Source organism: Cannabis sativa, chromosome 5 (assembly GCF_029168945.1).
Source record: "Cannabis sativa cultivar Pink pepper isolate KNU-18-1 chromosome 5, ASM2916894v1, whole genome shotgun sequence".
NCBI lineage: Eukaryota > Viridiplantae > Streptophyta > Magnoliopsida > Rosales > Cannabaceae > Cannabis > Cannabis sativa.
In genome coordinates this window covers 36,597,634-36,623,155 of record NC_083605.1, presented here as the reverse complement: position 1 = coordinate 36,623,155, position 25,522 = coordinate 36,597,634, and the positions used below count along the sequence as shown (strand labels likewise).

Here is a 25,522-nt window from a genome sequence, read left to right as displayed (position 1 = left end):
TAGCTGGTACATATATAGGGCAATATTAATTCTAATTTCATTAGGAATATGATTATTCCAATTCTATATTATAATCTAGATACATTTGATAAAAAAAAAAAAAGATATTATTTATTTATATAATAAATCTGATGGCTAAAAACATTTAGGGAAATTACCAAACTTTTCCAACCTTTATTTTTCGTTTGAAAAAAAAAAACCTTTATTTTCATAAATATATCTTTATTTTAATTTTTCTTGTTGAATTAGTATTCTCCTTCCTCTGGAACTTGGGTGCCTTCTGCGACTTGGGCTAGAGCAAAAGAATGTTAACCTTTTGGCCTCACTCGATCGACCTCAACATCATGGCCGCCGTGGCCTGTGAACTCCCGTTTGGTTTGAAGAGGCAACATAGCGTTGAGTACTGGATCTGAAATGGCTGACGCATTTTTTGTGCCCTTCTTTTCATCTTTGAGTTTTAATACTCATGGCTCCAAACTGATCGGGTTGATCGTCAATTGCAGGTATTTCCATGGCTGAATTTAATACATGAACAATCTTTGCCCAATTCGAATATATTTGTGAGATCGATATTAGGAATAGAGATTTCTGCTGTGGTTATATGTAGAAACAGCTACACACACTTGCAATATTGAGATTGAAAGAATAGGATTAGCAGTTTCAGTTGATATTTTGGTATAACTTTGTACTTGATAATTAGGTCTCAAGGAATCAAAATTCTATCAAAATTATTTGATCTGTAATTGAGCCATTTCTTGGATTTACTCAATTTTTGTTTGCCAATCAGCTTTTCCTGCTTTCTATTATAATTTAAAATGACAAACAAATCATAATTATTCATCTTAGGATTGGAAGCATGAGACTCTAACGAATTGCTACATTGATTTTGTATCTCTTTGTTGTTGTAATGTTGTCTCGTCTGTGATTCGCGCAACTTACATTATTCGCCATAAATCTTGAGGCTTCAAGTGCAAGTTTATTCATCAAGTTTTTTTTTTTTTTTTTGGGTGTTTGTTATTTCATGTAGCCTCTAAGAAAATTGAGAATTGAATGAACTTTAATTAGTATATTATTAGTTCTGTTTCAGCTATGTAGAGATTCATATCATTGAGAATTTGAATATTTCAAATTTAAGGTGATATTAAATATTTTTAGGCTTCAAATTAGACTAAAAAAATTATGAAATTTGTGGCTTTTCTATTGATACACTATGTTTGATTTTAAAGGCACTGACCATCTAACTCATAATTAAAATAGTAAGTCAAAGTTTAAATTTTGGAATAAAGTCTTCATAGATTCTTAAGTAGCTTTGCTTGATTGAATTTCATTGTACCCTTCTGTTTGGGAATAATAAGACATAAAATTGTAATAAATTATATTTCAGCTCATGGTTTACCACCTCCCCTAGCCTTAATTAGTCGTTCGTAATCTTATGGAGCAGGTAAGAAAGGATATTGTTTCTTATTTCTTCTTTCTTAGTTGCAGTTTTCCACAATGTCCTTTGTTGTATTTTTTTCTTAACTAAATTTGTAGCATCTTCTTCCAACTTCAAGGCCAGGTTTGCTTATTTATGCACCATAATGTCTTGAATGAACCATCGGCATGAAAGACTGGTTCGCTCGTAGATTTTGCACCTGATCCTGCACCTCTCATGCAAAGTCACGGCAAGATTTATAATACGAGAGTGATTCGGGCTCTTGAAACTGAAGCATGTAATAGCCAAAGATAGAATACTAGTCAATACTTTAATATTTTACCCACCATACTTACAATTTTATTTTCATTCAACAGTTAATACTTTAATATTTTACCCACCATACTAATACAATTTTATTTTCATTCAACAACAGTCAATACTTTAATATTTTACCCACCATACTAATACAATTATAGAGACATTGAACCAAAAATTTTCCCAATATTTTTCCATTCAACTATGCCAGTTTGGATGTACAAATTAATTGTACAAATTCCTTCCCCAATTTTTCTAACAAATCATTCTCCTGTTTGCAAGTTTTTTTCCATGGTGATGAAACACTTTATCTTGGAGCTCATTAAATTTTCTCAGCAATCCCCGGACTAATTACTGTCTTTGCTTTATCACACATTGGCCGATCAACCATCCTCCTAACATGGTCTAAGCAGTTGACCTAAAAAAAAAGAAATCACTTCTCATTCTACCAGTGCCCCTCTCCTTAATCCCTGCACAATTGATAAATAATCAGTAAAAAAATTGATATTAGTCCAACCACATGCATGAGTAAAAATAGGTGCATGAGAGCTTCAGCTTCTAAAGGGCTCAACTCATGGAATTGCATCTCCCTATTGAAAATCAGAATAGCTCCCAATCTTAGAAGCAAGTAATCATTCAATTAAAACAAAATTACTATCTCAAAGTAACATCCTGCAGTCTTAACAGTAAGAACAAAAAAACATGTGGGAAAAGTGATGAGGTGAGACCACCAATTTCAAGTTGCTCTACTAATGAAAACAGACATGTTTCTAAATCCAAGTCTCTCCATATTCCATCCAAAAACACAAGAAGAGGGAGAGATAAGTTAAGGATATATCATTCCAAAAATAATGCTATGAATATCCCCTTAGTCTATTTCCAAGGAGAACCATAACAAAAGTTGTTAATGGAGTGATATGAGGTAAAATAGCAAAATGTCACTAAACAATTTTGAGAAACCTGCAAGTGTTTGGGAACAGTCGGAGGGCTAAGCTTCGACAGCTTCGAGATGCTTGCGACGGAGGCTCGACTGGGGCAGATCGGAACACAGCGTTAGTGAAGGCAAAATAGAGGCTCAATTGTTGTCTCCAGAGCTCTGTTTTTTTTTTTTAAACAAAAAGTAAATGCGGTTAGATTTTTATATTAGCGTATATTTGAAAATAAATTAAATTATAAATAAAAAATGAAAAATATGCATAATTAATTACGCATAATTTAAATAAAGAATTATGCATATTAAATTTATATAGGTAATCAAGTTAAAAAATTTGGACCGTTTGTATGTATTTTATTTGTTTTTTTTAATAGTAAAGTTAATATTGGTAGTGCACATATATTTTTCAATAAAATGTAGGGTAATCCAATTTTGGTCCATATAATTTAACTAACTAAACCTCATTTTTGACTCTCTCTTCTTATAAATACTTAAATATACCCTCTAATTATTAAAAAAAATTAAAAAAAAAAATCTTCTAATTATAATTTTAGTCAAACTAAATTTTGAAAATGCTGAAGTACCTTAAGTTTTATTTATTTTTTCATGAATGAATAGAACTTTTACCACTTAAACTATGACTCTTGTAGTTTTCAAAAAAAAAAAAAAACTATGACTCTTGTAAAAAAAAATTTTAATTCTCATTTTTTTTTTTTACATTTTTACGGTTTTCCAAAAAATAACACGAAAACAACAGAAAATCAACAAGAAAACAACATAAAAGTAACATGAAAATAACAACAAAAAAACAACAAAAAATAACATACAGATAACAAAAAATTAACAACAAATGAACAAAATTTTAACATAAAAAGACCGTATTTTATGTAAATAAAATAAAAAAAAAATCGTAAAAATATTTAAAATTCCGTGAAACTGTATTTTTGTTATTTTATTTTTTTTTTCTTGTTGTTTTTGTGCATTTGTGAAATTATCCCTTTATTTTTTTTTTTAAAAAAAAACTTAAATATATAATTAAGGTTACATTTAGTTGAGAGAAATAAAAATATAACAATAAGAATGGAATACAGTTTAATATGCATTAAAAGAATTGATAAAAAAAAAAAAAAAAGTGAAAATTACATCAAATATGGGATTTCATAACAAAGTTAGAAAAATATGGCATTTTTAGGTTTGCCACTTTTCTATGGCATTTTTTCACATTTAAGTTTTTTATGGTATTTGATATGCCATATTTTTATAAACTTATTATCCAATCTCATATTTTATGTTTTTGTTTTTAGCTTAATTAGTTTTATTTATTTTTTTAATTTATTTTACACTTACATTTTAGGGTTTCTTTTTATTTGAAAAATTTACACCAAATACTACATTTTTCTTCAAACATTACATTTTTAATTTGACAAGAACATTTTACTTTTATACTTTTATTAATTTTTTTTTTCTTTTTTACTTATTGAAACTTCAAAAAGTTTTTTTTTTTTTTGTCTTTTTTATATATTTTTTAGTCAATTTTGGCTCTCTTTTTTCTTTTCAACTTTTAAGTCAGTTGCTACTTTTTTTTTTGGGATTTTTTTAAAAATATACGTAAAATATAAAATAATTACAAATATAACTTAACAAATCTCAATTACAATAATACCTTGCCACGTCATTGAAAAATACCTTAATTTCAAAATATTATGCCTGAAATAAAACTAATCCCGAAATTCTTTTTTTTTTTTTTCTAATTTTCCTGCGTTTCTAAAGTAACTTTTTGGTTACTTATAATGTTATAAGAAACCTAACTTTTTTCATAAAAAGTATCACTTTAATATTATATAATTTTAGATATATTTTAGTTACATCTAAAACTTATATATATATATATACACTCTAATAAGTAATTAATTATTTAGGTTATATTAATACATTTGAGTAACTTTTAAGTTTATTTTCAAAAATCATGAGTTGTCATCCAGTAAGCTACTATTTTAGTAAATTGTATTTTAAAAAAATAAACATCATAAATGTTTAAGTCACCTAGATTTTTTAAATGTAAATTAATATATGCAATTTAATTAGTTAAATAAAAAGTGAAGTTACAAATAATTTTTGAATCATTACTAATAAGACACATTTTTTGGGACCAATTAGTTATGATTTTGATAAGATACCAATTGGTTAATTTTGATAAAAATCATCAATTTTAAAATAAAAAGATGATAATTAAACCAAATATTCTATAATCAGATATGCATATACTCATATATGTCAAATAAACTTATTAGTTTATTTTTCGTATATTGAACAACAATTCATTTTTTATTTCAAACACAATGTGTGCTATGAAATAACAAACTAATTAGTCTATTTTTTTTCAAGTGTAGATATCAAATCTGGTTGTATACAAAGTATATGACTGTAACATGTCTTACATAGTAAACCTGAATAACAATAAATGCACTTGTCAAATATTTGAATATGATGAAATGCCTTGCTCACATGAAATATTTTGCTCATAAGTTTATTCGACATATATGGCTATACTATGCCTATACTCATACATGTTTATTTTGGCATATTGAAATAAATTTTTATTCTTTGTTTACGTAGTAGCTTTTTTGTATAGCCTATACTATTGTATATGCTAATAAATTTTATTAGTTTATATTGGCATATTGAAACAAATTTTTCTTTTTCTTTTTGTATATTGGATATAGCCTACCATTATATATGTCAATAAACTTACTAGTTTATATTTGTTGGAACAATATTTTTTTTTTTCAATACAGAGTAAACTATAATTAAACATAATGACATACGTCAATAAACCTATTAGTATACTTCAGATAATATAACAAGTAATTATATATATGAAATAATTTTATTTAGTATACTTCATAGTAATATTCAAATAAAACAAAGTAATAATACACATTTCGTCACTCATATATTATATATATAGGTATTCTGAATTTTAAAAATAAGATTTATTTGTTAATTAATAAAAATTGTTACTCATGTGTATTCATCTTAATAATGAGTTAGTTATTTTTAAGTTATATTATACTATTTTATTATTTCATATACATTTGAATAACTTTTAAGTTTATTTTCAAAATTAATGAGTAGGGATGTAGTTAGTTATGATGTCGATAAATAAAAATATCTCATATATGTAACCTTCTATATTTTGAGTAGTCATTTTTAAAACTATATGTTCATTTTTATATTATATTATGTTTTTAAGATAATTTTACATTACTTTCATAGAAAATATAAATATATATATTTATTTTACTTTATCACAATAAAATAAAATAAGTCACATAGTTTATTAATAATTATTTTTCTTGGATAAGTTTATTAATAATCATTTGATTATATATTATTATACACACAAAAATAACACATTATAGTTTTAAAAATAGCTAAGAAAATTGTAGATCATGATCTTTTTGCAAAATTATTAGACCTGGTAGAAGGTGAATGTGATGGGCTGACACTATCAAAAGGAAAAAAATAATTATTTTAAAAACGGTAAGATACAACGTCATATTTTTAATTTATAATAGATCCACCATATTTTTAAAATATAATTGCAATTTATGTAGTTATGTGTAAATTTTCCTTTTTTTTTCTTTCTTTCGCTTATCTCTCTCTATTTTTTTTTTCTAATTTCTCTTTGTGTCTCTCTCTTTTTTTTTCAATTTTTTTCTCAACCTAATTTTTTTCTCTTAATATATATAATAAGTGTACATTTTTATATTTCATTTTTTTTTACAAAAATTAAACTTGTTTTTTTATTTAAACTACTATTCGTTTTTTTTTTGTTAAAAACTAATTATTCCATTAAAAACAGCAGAAAAAAAAAAAACCAGTTTCATCAATATCATCCTAAAAAAAAAACAATATAAAAAATCATAATCTAAAAAGAATCCAAACTTTAAAAACTAGTTTCATCAACATTGAAAGAAACTAATAATTTCATTTAAAGAATACAAAAAATAGTTTCATCAACAAGATAATGAAAAAAATTACAATCTAAAGACGATACTAACTTTAAAAACCAGTTTCATCAATATTAAAATAAACGAATTATTTCATTAAAAGAGGCAAAAAAAAAAATAGTTTCAACAATAACATAATAAAAAATACACAATGCCTAATAACTAAACTTTTACAAATTAACGATACTAAATTTAAAAACCAGTTTCGAACATATAAAATTTATATCAATACCTAATAATCAAACTTCTAACTTCATTCTTTATTTTGGCATTTAATTTTTTATTTGCTTGCTCAAAAATTAGAGTTAATTTAAACATACAATATGCAGCAAATATAACAAAGAGAATCACAAATTAAAATCAAAGAGAAAAAAAAAAAAAAGAAACAAAGAAAATTAAAGAGACAAAAGTGCAATAAAAACCATAGAAGAATAACAAAAAAAAACAGTGGAATGTGAGAAACCAGTTAGTAAAACAACCAAAATAAAAACAAACAAATAAAAACCAGTTTCTTGAGATAAATTAATAAAAAATTGAATAAAACTCAATTATGAACAACAATAAAAAAAAAATTAATTACTTAAAAAAACCAGTTATGAAAATAATAAAATAATATGTATGTCAGAAACTGATTAATTAAAATAAAATAAAAATTGTTGTTCAAATATCATACAATAATAAAACTGGTTTTATACAAACGAAAAAATATATAATAATATCATAAAAATTGAGCAACCCCATTACAGAATAGTTAAAACATGTGAAACCAGTTTCGACATGTGAAACCAGTTTTGACGTTATAAAAAATCATAACAAAATACAAATGTTAATAATAAAGTTAATTGAAACCAGTTTCATCAAACAATCAAATAAAAACATACACACACACAAATATACAAAAAAAAAAATACTAATCACAAATATAATCAAAACAACACATAATGCCTACCAATAATTTAATAACAAAATATAAGTGTAAGTTTCCAACCTAGAAACAAAATAATAAAAAAGTAACTTGAAAAAAAATTCTAATAACATAATGAAACTATTTTTTTTATTCTTTTAATGAAATTAATAGTTTCTTTCAATGTTTGATGAACTGATTTTTAAAGTTTATATTATCTTTAGATTATAATTTTTTATATTGTTTTTTCTTCAGGATGATGTTGATGAAACTGGTTTTTTTTTTTTTTTCTGTTGCTTTTAATGAAATAATTAGTTTTTAACAAAAAAACAAAGAAAAAAAATAGTAGTTTAAATTAAAAAAAAAAAAAACAAGTTTAATTTCTGTAAAAAAAAAAAAAATATCTATAGTTGAGATTATTTTTTATTTATTTTAGTATTTTATTTTTTAAAAAAGAAAAAATAAATAATAAAAAAACACAAATTTTAAGTTTTTTATGGCATTACTCAAGACTTTTTCCCATATTTGTAAGTTTTTTTAAAAAATGTCATATTTAGTGTAATTAAGTTTTTATGCCATATATATCAAAACTTATCTTTATTTTCCCATATTTTTGTAAATAGCCCAAAAAAAAAATTAAATCATTCTCATATTCCATATATTGGAATAGTTTTTTCATCCATTTCAAAATAGGAAAGTCACTCCATTGAAATGATTCTAATATATTAAAATACAACTAAATAAAAGAATGGAACGAAACTTTATTCATTTCTATTCAATTCTATTTCATTACTTCTAACCAAATGTATCTTAAATGTATAACAATTATCATCTCACCAATGGCAGACCCAGGATTTAAAGTGAGGAGACGTAATTTATTTATTTATTTTTTTTTTTTTGTAAAGTAGAGGGCAAAAGTAAACTTAAAAAGAAAAAAAATGTTATTAGTAAGATTTGAACTTTTAACCTATAACATAATCTAACTTAACCATTACACCAAACTTACTATTAAATCTACATATAATCTTTTATAAATATATATTGTAACTAATTAATATATATATTTTTTTATTTTTTTTTTCAAGATGCGTAGAAACCTCTAAAACATGAAATAAAACTAGACCAGTAAACTTATATGGTGGAACCCTTTGGCACTAATAGACTAGTGCGAAAACACAATATGTTAAAAAGTTGATAATTTATTATTATTATTATTATTATTATTATTATTATTATTATTATTATTATTAATAATAATAATAATAAATATTTGTTTGGTCCTCTTGTAGTAGTGACCTCTTCTACGGTTGCGTTTGGTTCTCTTGCATTTGGGTAGTCTTCATGCTATACACATATATTTTCACATTTTCCAAATATTCACGTCAGTTTGTTTAAAAATATTCATTTGTAACATATCATGTAAAATTAAATATGTAATGAACGGTTTAAGGGAAAAAAAAAAAACATATAATAGAGGTACTTACATAGAAAAGAAAAAAAAACAACAAGGCTAAATGTAATAACATGATGAATAATAACTAAATTAGATTGATTATAATGAAGGGATAATTGGATAAAGTAGTATTTTTTATAAAATTTATATATTTTTACATTTTAAGATTTTTTTTAATATTTTTATAGTGTTCTATAAAAATCATATAAAAACAACAGAAAAATAATATCTAAACAATATTAAAATAACATACAAATAACAAAAAATTAACAACAAATTAATAAAAGTATAATATAAAAATATATCAAAAACTCATTTCTGTAAATAAAATCGTAAAAATATTTAAAATTCTATACAACTGTATTTTTGTAATTTTTTTGTGTTTATATATATTTTTTTTTTTTTTTTGAAATTATCCCTATAATAAATCAATTATAAATTTATAAATTAAAGTTAAAAAAAATGTTTAAAGATACATTAAAGTTATTTATATTTGTATAAATACTTTTCATCAACAAAACATAAATTGATATATGAAACTAGATTTTATATTATAAACTCTCTAATTTCAATTTTGGTTAAGAAGTTAATATTTCTGTATATATATGTATTAAGCTATTGCTTCACATTTTCTCTAAATCCAAAACATTATATCCCAAAACTTAAACAAACTATAGCAGTTCTTTGAATCTTTTTGTATTACTCTTCAGAAAGCTATATTCCAAAACCTAAACATTGTATCTTTTTGTATTATTCAAGGAAGCTATATATATACTTCTTGCTTACTAGAGCACCCGACACCATTTCTACATCGACCACATTAAGGTAATTTCTTCAAGGTTGGTACCATCTTCATATCCCACTTTTTTTTTAACTACATATATGTTTTGGGTACAATATTAAGATATCTGTTTTTTTTTAATGTACATTTCAGTTAGATTAGTATGTATTTTACTAAACAAAGTTTTACATTCTAGTAGCATCATTTAAAACCTGCCACTTTTTATAATTGTTTACAATTGTTTAAAGGGTTATTTTCAAAAATATGAGAAAAATTATTAAGGTTATAATAAATATGGCATAAAAAGTAAATGATACTAAATATGGTATTATCTAACCAATCAAACTAAAAATATTAATTTTTTTAGAAAAATAATCTGAATTTAAAATTTATAAAAAAATAAAAACTTAATTAAATTACCATAAAAAAATATTAAAATTCTCTTCATATTTATTTTTTTTAAAAAATAAAATAAATAAAACTATAGTGATCGTCGAAGTTATCACTCGTGCTGGAAAAATCACTGGAGTTTACTGTCGGCACTGGAAAATTCGTCGGAGTAGTTGTCGGTGCCAGAAAAGTCGTTAGAGTTGTTGCCGGTGCCGAAAAATTCATCAGAATTAGCATTGTCGCTGTAAAAGTCACCAAGAAACTGGTTTTTTGATGAAGAAACCGGTTTCTTGGTGATTTTACTAGGTGACAATGCCAAGTCCGACGACTATTCTGGAGTTTGATGTTGGTGCCGGAAAAGTCGTCGTGCCGGAAAAGTCGTCGGAGTAGTTGTCGGTGTCGGAAAAATAGCCGAAGTTATTGCCGGCATCAAAAAATTCGTCAGAATTGGCATTGTCGCCAGCGAAATCACTAGAAAAATTACCAAGAAAGTGATTTTTTCATCAAAAAACCGGTTTCTTCACTAAGAAAGTGGTTTCTTCATCAAGGAACTAATTTTGTTACACAATTATAATAAAGATTATGAAAACAAAACAAAAATGATATACACTGAAAATAATTGAAACCAGTTTCATCAATCAACCAAATAGAGAAAAAAAATACAAAAAAAAATAAGAAATTAGTTTCTTGATGAAGAAAAAAAAACAGTTTCTTGGTGATTTTTCCGGTAATTTTTTCGGCGACAATGCCAAATTCGATCCAGAGTTTACTGTCGGTACTGAAAAGTCACCGGAGTAGCTTCCGGTGTATTAGTCGTCAGAGTTGCAACCAAAGCCTGAAAAGTCATCGAAATTGCCATTGTCGTCAGAAAAATCACCAAAAAACTGGTTTCTTCATCAAGAAACCAGAAACTAGAAACTAGTTTCTTGGTAATTTTTCCAGCGACTATGCCCATTCTGATGACTTTTCTGAAGTTTGTTGTCGGTGCCAAAAAAGTTGCCGGAGTAGCTGCTAGCGTCAGAATAGTCGTCAGAATTGGTCAACGGAAAAATCACCAAGAAACCTGTTTCTTTGTGAAGAAACCGGTTTCTTGGTGATTTTTTCAGTAATTTTTCCGGCGACAATGCCAATTACGACGAATTTTCCGGCGTCTGCAGCAACTCTGACGACTTTCCTGGCACCGACTGCTACTCCGGCGACTTTTCTGGCATCAGTGACAAATAAAACTTCCTAAACAAATAAAAATATTAAATATGGGATTTGAAAACCTAATTACATATATATGGTATATCAAATACTATAAAAAGACCTAAAAATAAAAAAAAAATATCATATATTGGTCAAACTTAAATGTGCCATATTTATCATAAGAACTTTTAAAATCCTGTAATTTCCTCTTATTTAAATCATTCTAAATTTTTCCTTGCCACTTTTTGAAGCATTATACTCTAGATTCTACTTTAACATCATATTTAATTCTTTTTACAATTACATCAATTATATAAATTTTCATATTCCAAAGAACTTCATTCCTGCACCACCATATGTAGTATATTATCGCTACTAATGTTACTGAAAAAATTGGCGCTGAAATCTATTCATTTTCGATCTATGCAATCACTGTAGTAGCCTCAAAATCGATACTACTGTAATTGCACAATTCAACCACTTTTTTATTTCAGCCAATACTAACTCAAGTGACAATTGAAGAATAAATACTCTCCGGTTTCTTTACCCATTTCACAAATTGGGCATTTCTCATCTAAACATATATTATACTTGAATAATTTTGATTTGAATCTCAATCTATCCAAAACCAAAAAAGCCAGAAGATGAATTTATATTTCGGTATGGATAATTTATTCCAAACTTTCCCTTGCAATTACAAAAGAAATTGAAGAATGTACATTTCTCTGAAAATAAATTGAATGAGGGAAAGGAAATTATATGGTGTTTGGTTACAAAATAAAAATGGAATGGTAATAGGAATAAAAATGGGGTCTTTTCAATATTATACCTAAAATTAATTTTATTTATAAAAATACCTTTAAGAAAATTATTTGCACAAATACCGATTGCCACGTCAGCATAAATACCGAAATATAAAATAATTACCGAAAATTGAAAAAAATAAAAAAAATCTCGCTTCCAGAAATTTTAGTGTTTTGCAAATTTTAAAAAAGCAACCTTTTGGTTGCTTTTGATGTAAATAATATATCAATTAGTTACTTTTTATTAGAAAAAAATTAATTCAAGATAATTTTTTTCTCATACACATTTGGTTGCTTATTTTGATCAAACAACTTTAAAATTAATATATATATAATAATTTTCATATTGTAACTAATTCTATTATGTTTTAGATACTATTTGGTAACTTTATAAGTTTTTTTATTAACATATTAAATTCTTTTTATTAAATAAATTTATTATTAGTATACTATATTTTAACTTTTAAATACAAAATAATAAAAGACTTTAAGTTAAGTTATGATGTTACTTGATATGTTAAAGTTTATTAAATTTTAAATTTTATTACTTTTTGTTACAAAATATAAAAAAGGAACAAAAAAGTTTCTTTTAACACATACTAAAATGTAAGAGAGATATCTAAATGTTAGAGGAAAAATAAAAAAAATTAAGAGATTTAATAAATTTAGAGAAAAAGAATAATAAAAAAAATAATAATAAATGAAGAAGATTTTTTCAAAAAAACAAATTAATAAATAAATGAAGAAGATAATAATGTCAGAAAAAGAAGAAGTAAACAAAAAGGAAAAAAAAAGTAAAAAGATAAATATTGGAGGAGACTTATAATTTCTTGTTTAGATTTTAAATTATAGTGTGTTATTTTGTTGTTTAAGAAACCTTAGTCTAACTTTTAATTTTAGTCATTTTTTTTTAGCAGAAAAATATATGCTTCTAACATGTCAAAATGATCACTTTAAAAAATAGATTATAATAGTGTAATTTTTGTGTCCAAATAATAAATTGCGTGGCTGAAAAAACTTTTGAAATAAAAAAAAATAAAGAAAGTGAGAATAATAACAATTTGTGTCGTTTATTCACATAATTTTTTTTTTTTTAAAAAAAATCTGATTGTATATCAACTAGGAGAGTCAATAAAATGTAAAAGAAAAACATATGGTTAATTTTTAATTTTAGTAGGCGTGTAGCGGTATTGAAAACAATAAAATGGTCTAAGAAAATTTCATAAATACAATTCACGTTGATACATATAATTATTTTTTTCTAAAACTACTAATTAGATTAAAAAACAAAAAAGAATGTAAAATAATAAAAAAAAAAGAATAGAATGTAAAAAAAAAAAAATATTTGATCAACCTAGTTTACTGTTATTTTGAAAAAATAAGATTTTTATTATTAAAAAAAAAAAGCTACTGTCTAGAAAAAGAAAAAAAAAATTAGCATGTAGGCAGAGTTTAAGAGAGAGAAGCAATAAATATACATTGGTATACCTATAAAAAAGAAATGCCTAAATTGTGAGTATTAAAATAGGTAAGGGTAAATTCTTAAATAATTTAATAATAATAGTTATTGGTGCAAATATTTCAATAAAAATTTAATGGAATGAAATTTCTATTCTTTTATTTGGTAAAAATTATGAAATCAATAGCTAAATAAGAATTGTTATATTTAGAAAAGGATGGAATAGAATTTTTATTATTTTCACCAAAATACCCATTAATTTTTCTTCTAAAAGGATTTTTGTTTTATTAAATTACTATTATTTTACAAATAAATAATATATTTATATATCACTAATGAAAAGATTCATAAACATTTTAATATAACCTAAAAATAAATAAATAAGCATATTTCAGTATAATATATATTTATTTTTTATTATATCCACATATAATTAGTTTACTTTGAGCACCTTTAATTTTAAAAGGTGCTAGCATGTTTATTAAAAAAAATATATGAATCAATTGTGTTGTATTGAATTCCATCATTTATTTACTAAATTTTGGAATTGAAAAAATTAGTAAGACCACACAAATTAAGGAAAAAATAAAGAATAACAATTTTCTTTCTTTAACTTAATTTATATTAATTAATTAAAAATAAAAAAGACAAACATACTCTTTAAAAATCTATAAATAATAAATCATTTCATCATACATGTTCTAACAATTTAATTAAATTAAAACATTTCGTTTATGTTTTATAATTATATGAACAAAATAAAATGATTTTGATTATCTTTTTAATCAATTTAGTAAGCAACATAATAAAGTATTATTTTTAATTATTTTATATTTTAAATCAATTTATTGCTTCCATTAATTATTCTAATTATAATTACAATTTTCTAAATGTGCATACTACAGAATGGAATTGTCTTTCCATCGAATTTTGAGCGGAATTTTGTATGAAAGGAAAAACTACTCCTATCTAATTTATCAAGCAAATAATGAAATGTACTTTTATGGCATATTTACTTATAATCAATCTTTTACATTTATTTAATTGCATTATTAAAATTAAGAAAAAAAAAATTGATTAAATAAGAGATTAATAATAAAAAAAAAAGGAATACTTTCCGAATCAATTTTATAAGGAATGTCAGGGTAATGAATTAAGATAAGTTGAAAAATACCACTTTTATTAATCAATTAATCAAATTTACCTCTAATTTTATATTTCTTTAAAACATACCTCTTTTTATATATATTGTACCTAAAATACCCTGACAGAAGAGAGTCACATGGAGAGTATCTTGAAGTGACAAGGGTAAAATCGGTACAATGTTTTAAAAAAAAGTAAAAATGATAGACTTTAAAAACGATAGTAAAAATAAAAGAATACAATATAAAAAGGGTATAGAGTGTAATTTCCTCTAATGAATTTAATTTATTTTTATTTTATTTTTTAATATTAAATATATAATAACAATTTTATCCTTTAAAATATATTTTAAAAAATAACTACCATATGTTATAATTTAACTCAAAAAGACAATTTAATCAATTTAAGCATTTCGATAAAGTAAACAAGATAAATCACTATTATTCTATTTCTAAAAAAAATTAGTAAACAATATATTACAAATATTGATTATGATTATTTTTTATTTATTCCGTTAAATTTTTCTATTAATTTATTCTGATTCTAAATACTGTATAATAAACGTGTCATTATTACTAATGACTTTTCCATTCCGATGTTATTCCACCAAATCAAATATACTACCTTCTCTTTAGGCTATGTTTGGAAATTAAATTTTAGTAGGTAAGGAAAATATAGAGTGTGCATAAATCAATCCAATTCAATTACAACTAACTACCAAACATTAAATATCCAATTATAATTAGATTGGATGTTATTTTTTATTTTTCACATTTTTTTCCATCAAAATCGTAACTTAAAAATATAGCCCAAGTGAAAAATGAGTAAATTGGAATTGGATGTTGCCAAACTATCACCACGCTCAACTTCTGGGTAAGAAACAGCCGACCATCTTCAGGAATGTTGACTTTGATAGAAATATGTACTAGCATAATAACTTCTAAATATATGTATATGCAAAATAACCTCAAGTCATTACTGCGATCCAAAAATTACACTAAACGACCTTGAGAGTCGCTCAAACAAACCCTAAGGTGGCGTTTGGTTAGGAAAAATGAAAATATAAGAATAATAATAGAAATAAGAATAGAAATAGGAATGCAATAAAATTTAAATGCATAAAAAAATCGATAAAAAAATTATTAAATTTTTTCTCATATTTCATTGGAATTATTTTTTTTTTCTCTATTTCAAAATGGAAGAATTATTCCACCAAAATGGTGAAAATGACATTCCAATACTTTAAAATGTAACCGATCAAAAGAATGAAATAAAAATTGTTTTCTTTCCATTCCATTCCATTTCATTACCTCCAACCAAACGCCACCTATATGTACACTAAGCGACCCTACATGAGATTATTTTGCAAATTTCAAGCTCTCATGCTGTTAGATTGTAAAAGAGAAAAAAGAAAAAAACTTAGATGACCCGGAAGAGCAATTAGAATATTAAAAGAGAAAAATTCACCATTTGTCATGAGTAAAAAGAGCACCTTCTAATGAGGAATACCTTTTATTGCACCTCCTCTATGTTTGTATTTGGTCCTCCTGCATTTGGCTAGTCTTCATGCTATCCACATACATTTTCACACGAGTTGGGTTCGTCTCAAATATGAATGGCATTCCTCTTATCTGAAAATCCACCATTTGTGACATATCATATAAGATTAACATGTAATTGATGACAGATATGTGTGTTTAATTTGTTTTAATATAAACAATTAAGGCTACATGATGAATGGTGATTAAATTAAAAAAGAAAAAAAAAAGCCTACAACTTCTGACCAGAGAAATTTCAACAAAGATCCTCCTCCAATACAATGCCAGAAAATAAGTTTGGCATTTATATTCTAGAAACTATTACTTGAGCAACAACTCTCAAATTACTGTTATGATTGTCCAAGGGTCTTATATTTTTACCTAAACTGATGACTTCTGGTCCTACCTACTATGGTTAAAAAGCTGTTACAAATAGTGAGATACCAATAAGCAGGTTTAGATTTAATTGTTTAGTTACAAATCTTTACCTACTCTTGTATTGTAAAATGATGAAAGCATTTTTCTAACCTCTCAAGCTCATTCCACAAAGCATTTAAATGAGGTCAAGTACATCAGATTTTATTTACTTCAAAAGGGCCTTAGCAATACTATTTACCAAGGCAGCAGCGTGACAAGGAACCAAAGGAACGTACCTCGATCAAGCAACTCGAATTAAGGTTAAGACTCTGCTTAGGGCCTATTTCTTTGCTGTTCATAGATATTGAAAACCTGCTGCTAAGGTTTTTCAGACAGAAAGATCCACCCTTGTCCATCTTTATAATGGCCTAGAAAATGTGAAGAAATAAAAAGATCAAACTAAATTCAAGACAAGAAGATCAAATGTCATAAAGATCAATGGTTACAGTTAAAAATGCCTAGCAAGACAAAACAAAGAAAAGATACACATGAAATAACACAAGCATAACCACAAAAGCCCTCTCCCCCACCAGCCACAGGATAAAATATAAAGAGTAGATCTACTCCCACTTATGAAATCTCCAATTCTGGTTGATGGATAAATGTAAATTTGAGCATTGAATGCCGATGTAGTAGTAGTAGTTTCATTTGGTGTTATGTGACATCTAGCGTCTTTGACCAATATATTTAGATGTCCTTTTAACTTAACCAGGAAGGTGTGTGAGAGAGTACATAAAATTTTATCCAAACTTCAGGAGGGGAAAGCATATTAAATGTCTGAAATGAGTGAGTCCAGTGTGATCAGAAGAACCTCTTACCTGCCTCCGGGATATCTTATTGGAGCGACCCTCTCTTCCCAAATCTATGTCAACAGGGCTTTCAAATGTTGCTCTACCTAATAACACCTGCAGAATTTTATGTAAGATTAATAAAAGAATCAACCATTGAGCGAATAGATGATAACAAAAACTTTTCAAAGGTGCTATCCAGAACACATTTTAAATTCTATGCATGAAAGTATTTCAAGTTAAACACTTCAGACTTTACAGTTGTGGAAACTTTTGGATTCGAGCCAACCCTTAACACGAAAAGAAAAGAAAGGAACATAACTAATACACAGAAAAGCAAAAACACTTCAGATTTTACAGTTGTGGAAACTTTTGGATTCTGGCCAACCCTTAGAAAAGAAAAGAAAGGAACATGACCAATAAACAGAAAAGCCAAAACAAAATAAAATTCTGACTCTCCAATTTCTTTCATGTCTTATATAGGCTTATCTTCATTAATTTGAGTTTAGATCAAATTTATTGCGGCACTTAAAATCTGATTTCCGAATCCATCTGTTAAAATACAAATTTTGCCAAAAAGTTCCACTTACAGCTGTTGATAATATAGCAAAGACCAGAAAGATCCCAAATGAGAAAAAGTACAGGGGTCAGGCAGAGTGACAAAACTGGCCTACCTCAGGTTTCTTAATATAATGCTTTGAGTGTCGTCCATATAAAATGGCAAGTGCTCCATGAGATGCAATAGCTCGTTGCATACAAGAATGAGCACTCTGCTCCAGTCGTATGATTGCCCTCTTAGTCTCCTCGTGCTGATATCTTGAGACTGTATGTATGCAAAATTATAATTGTAAAACACAACGAAAAAAGAAAAAAGTAATGATAAGGGGTAGATGGTGCCCAGCACCACTTTGACATGATTGATGTAATTTAATATTAGATCCCACATATTGTAAATTGAACTAAAATATGTGGGATAATATTAGAAAACACATAAGGAAAAGAGTAATAAGAAGAAAGAGAAGAGCGTTGAAGAGGCACAACACAACAAAGGGGAACAAAAGAAAGAGGCTTTGGGTTGAAAGATGAAAAGGTGCACATTTTTCAGAAGCAACAACAGGTTTTATTAATAATCTGGAATTTAGTAAGTATATGGCATGCATGATCACGTGAAAACAAATGACCAAAATATATACACATTTATGTACAGATATGGAGATACATAGATACCTGAACAAGCAAATATTTGCATATCATCTCCTGTTAAAGAAACTGAGATCCACCCGATAAAATAAGTTCCACTCTAATAATTATAGGAATCATTGTCCTAATTCTATATACGAATGCAATACTTGAAAAAATACCATATTCAAATTGATTTGTTATGCCAGGTATTATAAATATTTTAATTATCTATAGACAGAACATATCACATCTCCTAAATGCTTTGATAAAATCAAATAACAGAGAAAGCCAAAGAAAATAGTGTTCCTAGTTGCTTCAATAATAGTACCAAATCACTTAGCTCAGTCATTACCTTCTTCACTAGAATGCAAGTCTTGTTCATCTGGATCCAAGTCCATGTCAAGTACCTGCAGGGTGAAAGAGAAAGTTATTATAAAATCTAAATAAAAACGAAAACAAATCACAAGCAACTAAGTCTATTGTTTTTTTCATTCTACTTTTCTGCATTAAGAATTTGCGGATTTACCATTGCTTCAATATCTGAATAATAAGGTATGTCATCTTCGTCACTCTCATGAAGAACCCCATCCTGCTCTGCTGTGGGATTGTCTAGAAGTGGTTCAGAAACAGCAGTATCAATCGTGGGCGTCAGTTCCGCATGTACTGACTCCTGATATCTAGGCCCATCTTGTTCCTCTTTGATACTAGTGGCATTTGTTTGTGGACAGCTTTTAAAGCTCGCAGAGCCTAAAGCTGGTTTCTCTACAGAGATATCAGTTGAGATGAGATGCTTGGCCATTGAAATTTCTCTGGTCTCTTCCTTCAGAGTCTCTTGGAGTATCCTTGTGCTTGAATTTGCAGAATTTAGACCACTACTAGCAATACCTGCAACCTTAGATGCCATATTATTTGAGTCAGACTTAGATGCTGCAAACTTGACCCCAAAACTACCAACTGAGGGACTCGGACCCATCTCTTGTGAAAGATGTTGAGAAAATACATGAGAATCTCCAGGGGTTATTCTTTCTTTATGCATCAAGTGAGGTCCTCTATCACTAGTTCGTTGATTGCTACTTAAATCCTTAACAGTTGAAGAAAGTGGCCTATTTGCTTCTTGAAGCTTCGCTTCTGCGGCAGACAACATCACAGATGGCTGATTTGATATTAAAACATCATCATTACATGGAATTTCAGGGTCCTCGGTATTTAACACACAGCAAATAATGCCATCTTCTAATTCAGGAAATTGAATTTTTGAAGTTGATATAGAAGATTGCATCTGGTTTGGAGAATTGAATGATATTTGTTCATCACCCTTGTGACACTCCATATCATCATGTGGCTCTCCATGACAAGGGCCAGATGAATTCATCGTACACATATCTGGATCTGTTGATGTTTCTAGTTCCATTACATCGGTCATCTGATCTTGACCAACATCATTTGGTGAACTCAACAAAAGTGAGCTTAGACCATCATAGTAAGACTTATCAATCATATCTCTTCCGTCAGTACACAGGAGCTCTTCATCATTGAAGTGTAAAAGAGAATTGGATAGTTCAGCTAAATAATTGTCAGTGCCACCATGAACTTGAAAATTATCATAGGCCGATTCCATTTTCACCTTGACTTCTGAGTGAACATCAAAGCCAGAAGTTCTTCTACTCCTAGCATCATAATCATCAGGAAGGTGAAAAGAATCTCCAGCGCATAGATCTCTGTCTCCAAGACAATTATCCACTGGCATCATTGTAAGTGGAGATAAATACTCCATGCTGTTAAACGGTGTAACAGATCCTGCGCCAGAGGAATTAAAGGCCTTATTTCCTTCAAATTCAGAACAAATGTTCAACTGACCATCATCAACTTGATTGAAAGGGGGAGAGGTTTTCACTTCTATTTCAACCCCTTCAAAGAGGCTGTCTACCAAATCTGCTGGTTCTCCCATCTCCTCGACCCCAGAGACATTTCTGGTAGAAGGCATATTTTCTTCGGGAACATGAGGAATTTCTTCAAGCATGTTATTTTGCTCAATACAAAAATTTTCTTCAGATGGGTTTTCAAGACCTGCATGGAAAGCATGGATAGTACCATCATCCATCAGATCATTTGGAAAAGCACAAGTCATATTATCCATTTCTGAAACCTCAAGCCCAAAAGGGTTTGAGACTGCTTCTCCAAGCATGCAATTTGAGGATAAAGGCTCATCTCCATTTCCAACGTAAGTGTTATTAGTAGGGCAAACAAGAAGAGTGAGATCCATGGAATCAAACGGTTCATTACAGAATCTTTTACGCAAAGCATAGTAGCAACTACGAATACTTTCTGCTTTTCTCTTCCCAGCAACACACTTGTTCTCTTTTAAATTTCCAAATCTATTGAACTTCGATGGAAGCATTGAAATAGAACGCTCAAACTCAATCATTTGAGCAGATGCTTGAGCAGAAATAATTGGATCATAAAGAAGAGTAAGCCATCGATCTTGCAGTTCTCGAACAGTAAATTTTCGAGAGAATTGCACTGCACCCTTAGCAAGTGACTCCAAAGACGCACCAGCCTAGGAAAATAATAAAGAATATAAATAAATAAATCGAGATGAAATTCCTAGAGCAAACTAAGATGTTTCATGTAACAAATGATAGCAATACTCAAAGCAACGTGATTCAAAAAAAAAAACAGCTCAGGAGAAAAATATATATTTATATTAGACTGAACCATCCAAGCCATCTGAACTTTTGTTATGGATATATGCACAATAAAATACAATATAATATGAAATATTATCTGTAACATATATACGCAAGTATAAATTGTGTAAGCTATAAATTTTACGAATAAACATGTTAGATCTTTCCAAACTAATCTCCCAGCCGCCTTCCCTATCTGTTTTTAGTCTTCTTCCAGAAAGATCAAAATGGCTGCACAAAATTATCCAAAATTACCATATCATGCTTTCAAGTTTCTTTTCCTGGTTCTCGTGAAATAGTCTTTTACAGTGCCATCTTGTGCACCCATAATGCTAAAGTTTTTCCATCATCATCTCATAATTAACCAGTACAAACCTTACATCAACTTTCAAACCCCTAATGAAGTTGGTTCACCCACCTCTAGCAACAATTTTCCCAATTTCAACCCATAGTTATTATCATTTTCTTATTTTGAAATTGAATGACTAGCTCCATGATATATAACCATGAAAAAGTAACATATTAATCCACTGATTATGTTCATTACCGATCTTCGTATTCATGCACAATCATGGGGACTTGAACCTGGAACTACTCACACTCACACACATACACACACTCGCCCACTCAGCCACTCAAGTGCTTATTTATTTTTCAAGGAGAACAAATTTCATACTTAATAGCTTTAATACTGAAAGTTTGAGTTGTGTATTTCCCTAGATGGCTAAAGTAAAAAAAAAATGTGAAAGGAAAGACGATTAAAAACAAAGGAAGTTGTTATCCTAAATATCCATAAAATCTTCTTCTGGAACTTTCTCCTTCTCAATTTACATGTTAATTTTGTTTAATTATTTACTAAAGTTTGAATGCTGCGTACTTAAGTAAATTTAAATCACTCTCTTCTTATAAACATTTTCTATAAAAAGAAATCTCATTTTTTTCCTGTTTAAATTTACACGAGAAAAATTCGTTTACTTTCTCTTGTAAAATCAAAGTTCCATACAGAAGAACTTAAGAATTCCATAATTCTTGGCCGTGTCACATTTAACATCTTAGCAGGAGATCCAACAATCTTACCCTAATACCAATCCAAAACAAAGAAAATGTTTACAAGGAACTGAAGAAGATACAGAAAACATCTATGGCATGACTTAGTCGGACAACCAAAAAACGTTAAACTCAACCAAACACATAAAAAATGCCATTGGGAACAATGTGGGGAGTCAATGCATAGAATGGCTTGCACTCGTAAGAATGGTTAAGTGGGGCACCGGTTTTCACTTTACAGCATCAAAATGTAAAAGCAGAATTTCAAGTTTCTAGAACATTACCCTCATTCAATGGAAGACATACCTAATTGGAAACATCCACTACAGAGATTCTAAGCCTAAGATTTTTGCAAGAGCATCGTTCCATTCTACTCCAATCAAATATATTTAACAGGTAAGAGGATACATACACGTTCATAGGTCAAATCCTTTGATTCAAAAGCCTCAATTTTGGATTATTACAAAGCATAGTTGAAAAACATCTTAAGAAGAACCACATTCAAACCCCAAATACATTTATTCAAACAAACAAACAAACAAACAAACCCGAATACATCATCAACTTGTAGAAATACTTTATCTATTTTAAATAATAATAAATAAATAAAAAGCTTAAGGGCAAGAAGGAAAATTATAGACGTAGACAATTAAAATGGGCGAAGAAATTATAGAATAGAAGCAGCAGAAAGCTACAAGAGTATGAACCAAGCTAGTAACAATGGAGAAGTGAAAGACATAGTTGACAACAGTGAGTCAGTAGGGATTATGGAATTACCTCAACGGCGTTCTTGAGTAAAAGGTCATCCTCAGGAATCCAAGGAGAGATGGAAGCAAGCGCACCCATGGCTGAAACCTTACTAAATTTGATTTAACATATAAAAGCTTGTTATGTTTTGTGTTGTTGTAGATAAACTCCTCTTCGAAAAGAGTGAGCGTGGCTGAGAGGCTACAGTGGGCGGTTACCTGATTGAGAGAGTGAAGTGTGGGAATGGCGGAGCGGAGAAGCAGCGTGGGAGGCGAGGGGACTGTGGAGCACGACGAACCAGATAGAGAATGAGAGCGAGCACTGAACGCGAGGTAAGAGGCGGCTGACAGAGTTTAGTTGATGAGGGTTTTTTTAAAAAAAAAAAAAAGCAAAAACAACAAATTTATTATGGTAGTTTTGTTAGTCTTTTTTTAATACTTTTTTTTAATTAATTTTTTGATTTTAAAATTCAAATATTTTTTAAAATATGTTTTATAAAATTATTTTTACTTTTTAAAATATGTTTTTTAAAAAAATTACTTTTAAAACTTTTTTAAACAGTTTTTTTAAAAACAATTAGCATTTTTGCCTCTTGATTTTTTGGCACTAATTGATTTTGCATCTTAAAATATACTACTTGTTAAAAATTCTCTCTAAAATATAATAGTTACATAATTATGGTTGTTAGGTTCTGTTTCTTTAACCGTTAAAAATTAGTATTTTTACCCCTTGAATTTCGACAAATACAAAATTTTGCCACCTTTTATTAAAAAAAATAATTTTAAAAAATTATAATATTCTATTTTTTAACGCAATTATAATATTTTATTAATTTTATAAAAATAATAAAAAATTATTAAAAATTGGATAAAATTATTAAATTAATTAGAAAATATTAATTTTACTTAAAAAATATTTTCAAACTTTATTTTATTTATCAACACATATCTTAGAAAATCAAACCAAAATTATTGAGAATCTAATAAACAATTTAAATAAACTAAAATTTTTTGAAGAAAAAATTAAACTTATTTATATTTATAAACTTATATCTTAACAAATAAAGAAAAATAATTAAAAATTCAATAAAATATAAAATTATTTTTTTTAAAAAAAAAAAGACGAATTAAACTAAAAAAAATATTATGTTTACTTAAACAAATTTATTAAAAAAATGTTGAATTTTTCTCATTTTTATTTTAAGGATGTACGATTTAATTGATAGTTGTCAAAGTTTATGGGGCAAAATTGTTAATTGACAAATACACGTCATCATTTAAACGGAATAATGGGACAGAACCTAACAAAAGGACTAAATTTCTGTAAATGTAAATGTTCAGGGAAGATTCTTAACAAGCCGTATATTTTAGGGGCCAAAATCAATATTGTCAAAAGTTCAGGGCACAAAATTACTAATTATTCTTTCTTTAATTAATATTTTAGATTCTGATCATAACTTAGACTTGGACCCGCCCACGATCCTGATCTTCCTGGCCCTCACTTAAAGAAAATCAACAAATGAAAATAAAAATGATATTTACTGATGACACTTTTGTTTTTTCTTTTTAAAATTGAAAAATAAAAGTGATTATAAAACACATTTTTGTTCTTTAAAAATAAAATTTAAAAACAAAAATTTTATTTTTAGTTTTGTAATTAAAATTTAATAACAAAAATACTACCAAATGTCACCAAAATAAATTCACTAATCAAATAAATGCAACTAAAAGTGCACAATAAATTTGTACTATAAAAAAAAGTACACATAATCAACTATTTGAGTTTTCACTCTAATAATAATTAAAAAAAATTTGAGTTTTCACTATTTTTTTTCTCAAAATAGTTTTTTTGCTAATTTTTACATATCATAATGTAATTACTCAATTTCTCTTCTTCCTATTCAATTGATAAATTGAGTTAAAGAAATTTATAATCTAATTAAGACTTATAAAATCAATCTATACGAAAACTTCATATTGGATAAATCTCCATATTAATTGTTTCATAACGAAATACATTCAATAAGTTACAAGGAATATAAAGCAAGATTTTCTACAAGCGTCAACATACTATTATAATTCTTGGAGTAGTCGGTTCTGTTTCATGGGCTAAAATCTTATAGCTCTCAACTAAAGCTCTTTATAGCACAAAATAACAAACTCTTCAAGACTCCAACAACTTATCACAACTCAAACAAATAAATATAACAGTTTTATAACTGTTTCTCAACTAACGTTCTCAGTATAACACAACAAAATACATACAGCAACAACATTATAAAAGAAGAGTCAACCTATCCATTTGAAGGAGGTGTTT

General features: G+C 27.3%; 1 protein-coding gene and 1 long non-coding RNA gene across 6 annotated transcripts; one reads left to right on the top strand and one right to left on the bottom strand.

Moving 5' to 3' along the window:
- On the top strand, nt 1-1,844 carry LOC115696856 (uncharacterized). The gene is made up of 3 exons (XR_004007794.2): nt 1-503; nt 1,385-1,441; nt 1,554-1,844. It is a non-coding gene; the product is annotated as an uncharacterized LOC115696856 (long non-coding RNA).
- On the bottom strand, nt 1,821-23,587 carry LOC115705931 (uncharacterized). 5 transcript variants are annotated; one of them, XR_004009518.2, is made up of 9 exons: nt 23,237-23,587; nt 19,252-21,282; nt 19,078-19,132; nt 18,218-18,366; nt 17,574-17,660; nt 16,992-17,123; nt 16,310-16,431; nt 2,693-2,828; nt 1,821-2,202 (listed from the first exon to the last, which is right to left on the bottom strand). XR_004009518.2 is itself a non-coding variant. In XM_061115650.1 (9 exons), exons 2-8 carry the CDS (start codon nt 23,303-23,305, stop codon nt 16,327-16,329), a joined length of 2,628 nt encoding a protein of 875 aa, XP_060971633.1. In that variant the 5' UTR covers nt 23,306-23,318; nt 23,425-23,583; the 3' UTR covers nt 15,275-16,185; nt 16,310-16,326. The 5 variants fall into 5 exon arrangements, 4 of the variants coding, with proteins under 4 accessions (XP_060971634.1, XP_060971633.1, XP_030489272.2 ...); XM_061115650.1 differs by lacking the exons at nt 1,821-2,202; nt 2,693-2,828 and adding an exon at nt 15,275-16,185 and having other exon boundaries at nt 23,237-23,318; nt 23,425-23,583; XM_061115651.1 differs by lacking the exon at nt 2,693-2,828.
- Between the last annotated feature and the right edge of the window lie 1,935 nt (nt 23,588-25,522).

Bases quoted from the DNA above. Each gene is read 5' to 3' on its own strand.
- LOC115705931 (XM_061115651.1), bottom strand. From the start codon at position 23,305: ATGGGTGCGCTTGCTTCCATCTCTCCTTGGATTCCTGAGGATGACCTT. The intron at 19,133-19,251 runs GTAAATCCGCAA...TTCACCCTGCAG, and splicing joins ATTCAGATATTGAAGCAATG to GTACTTGACATGGACTTGGA. The intron at 17,661-18,217 runs GTAGGCCAGTTT...AAAATTCTGCAG, and splicing joins ATTATATTAAGAAACCTGAG to GTGTTATTAGGTAGAGCAAC.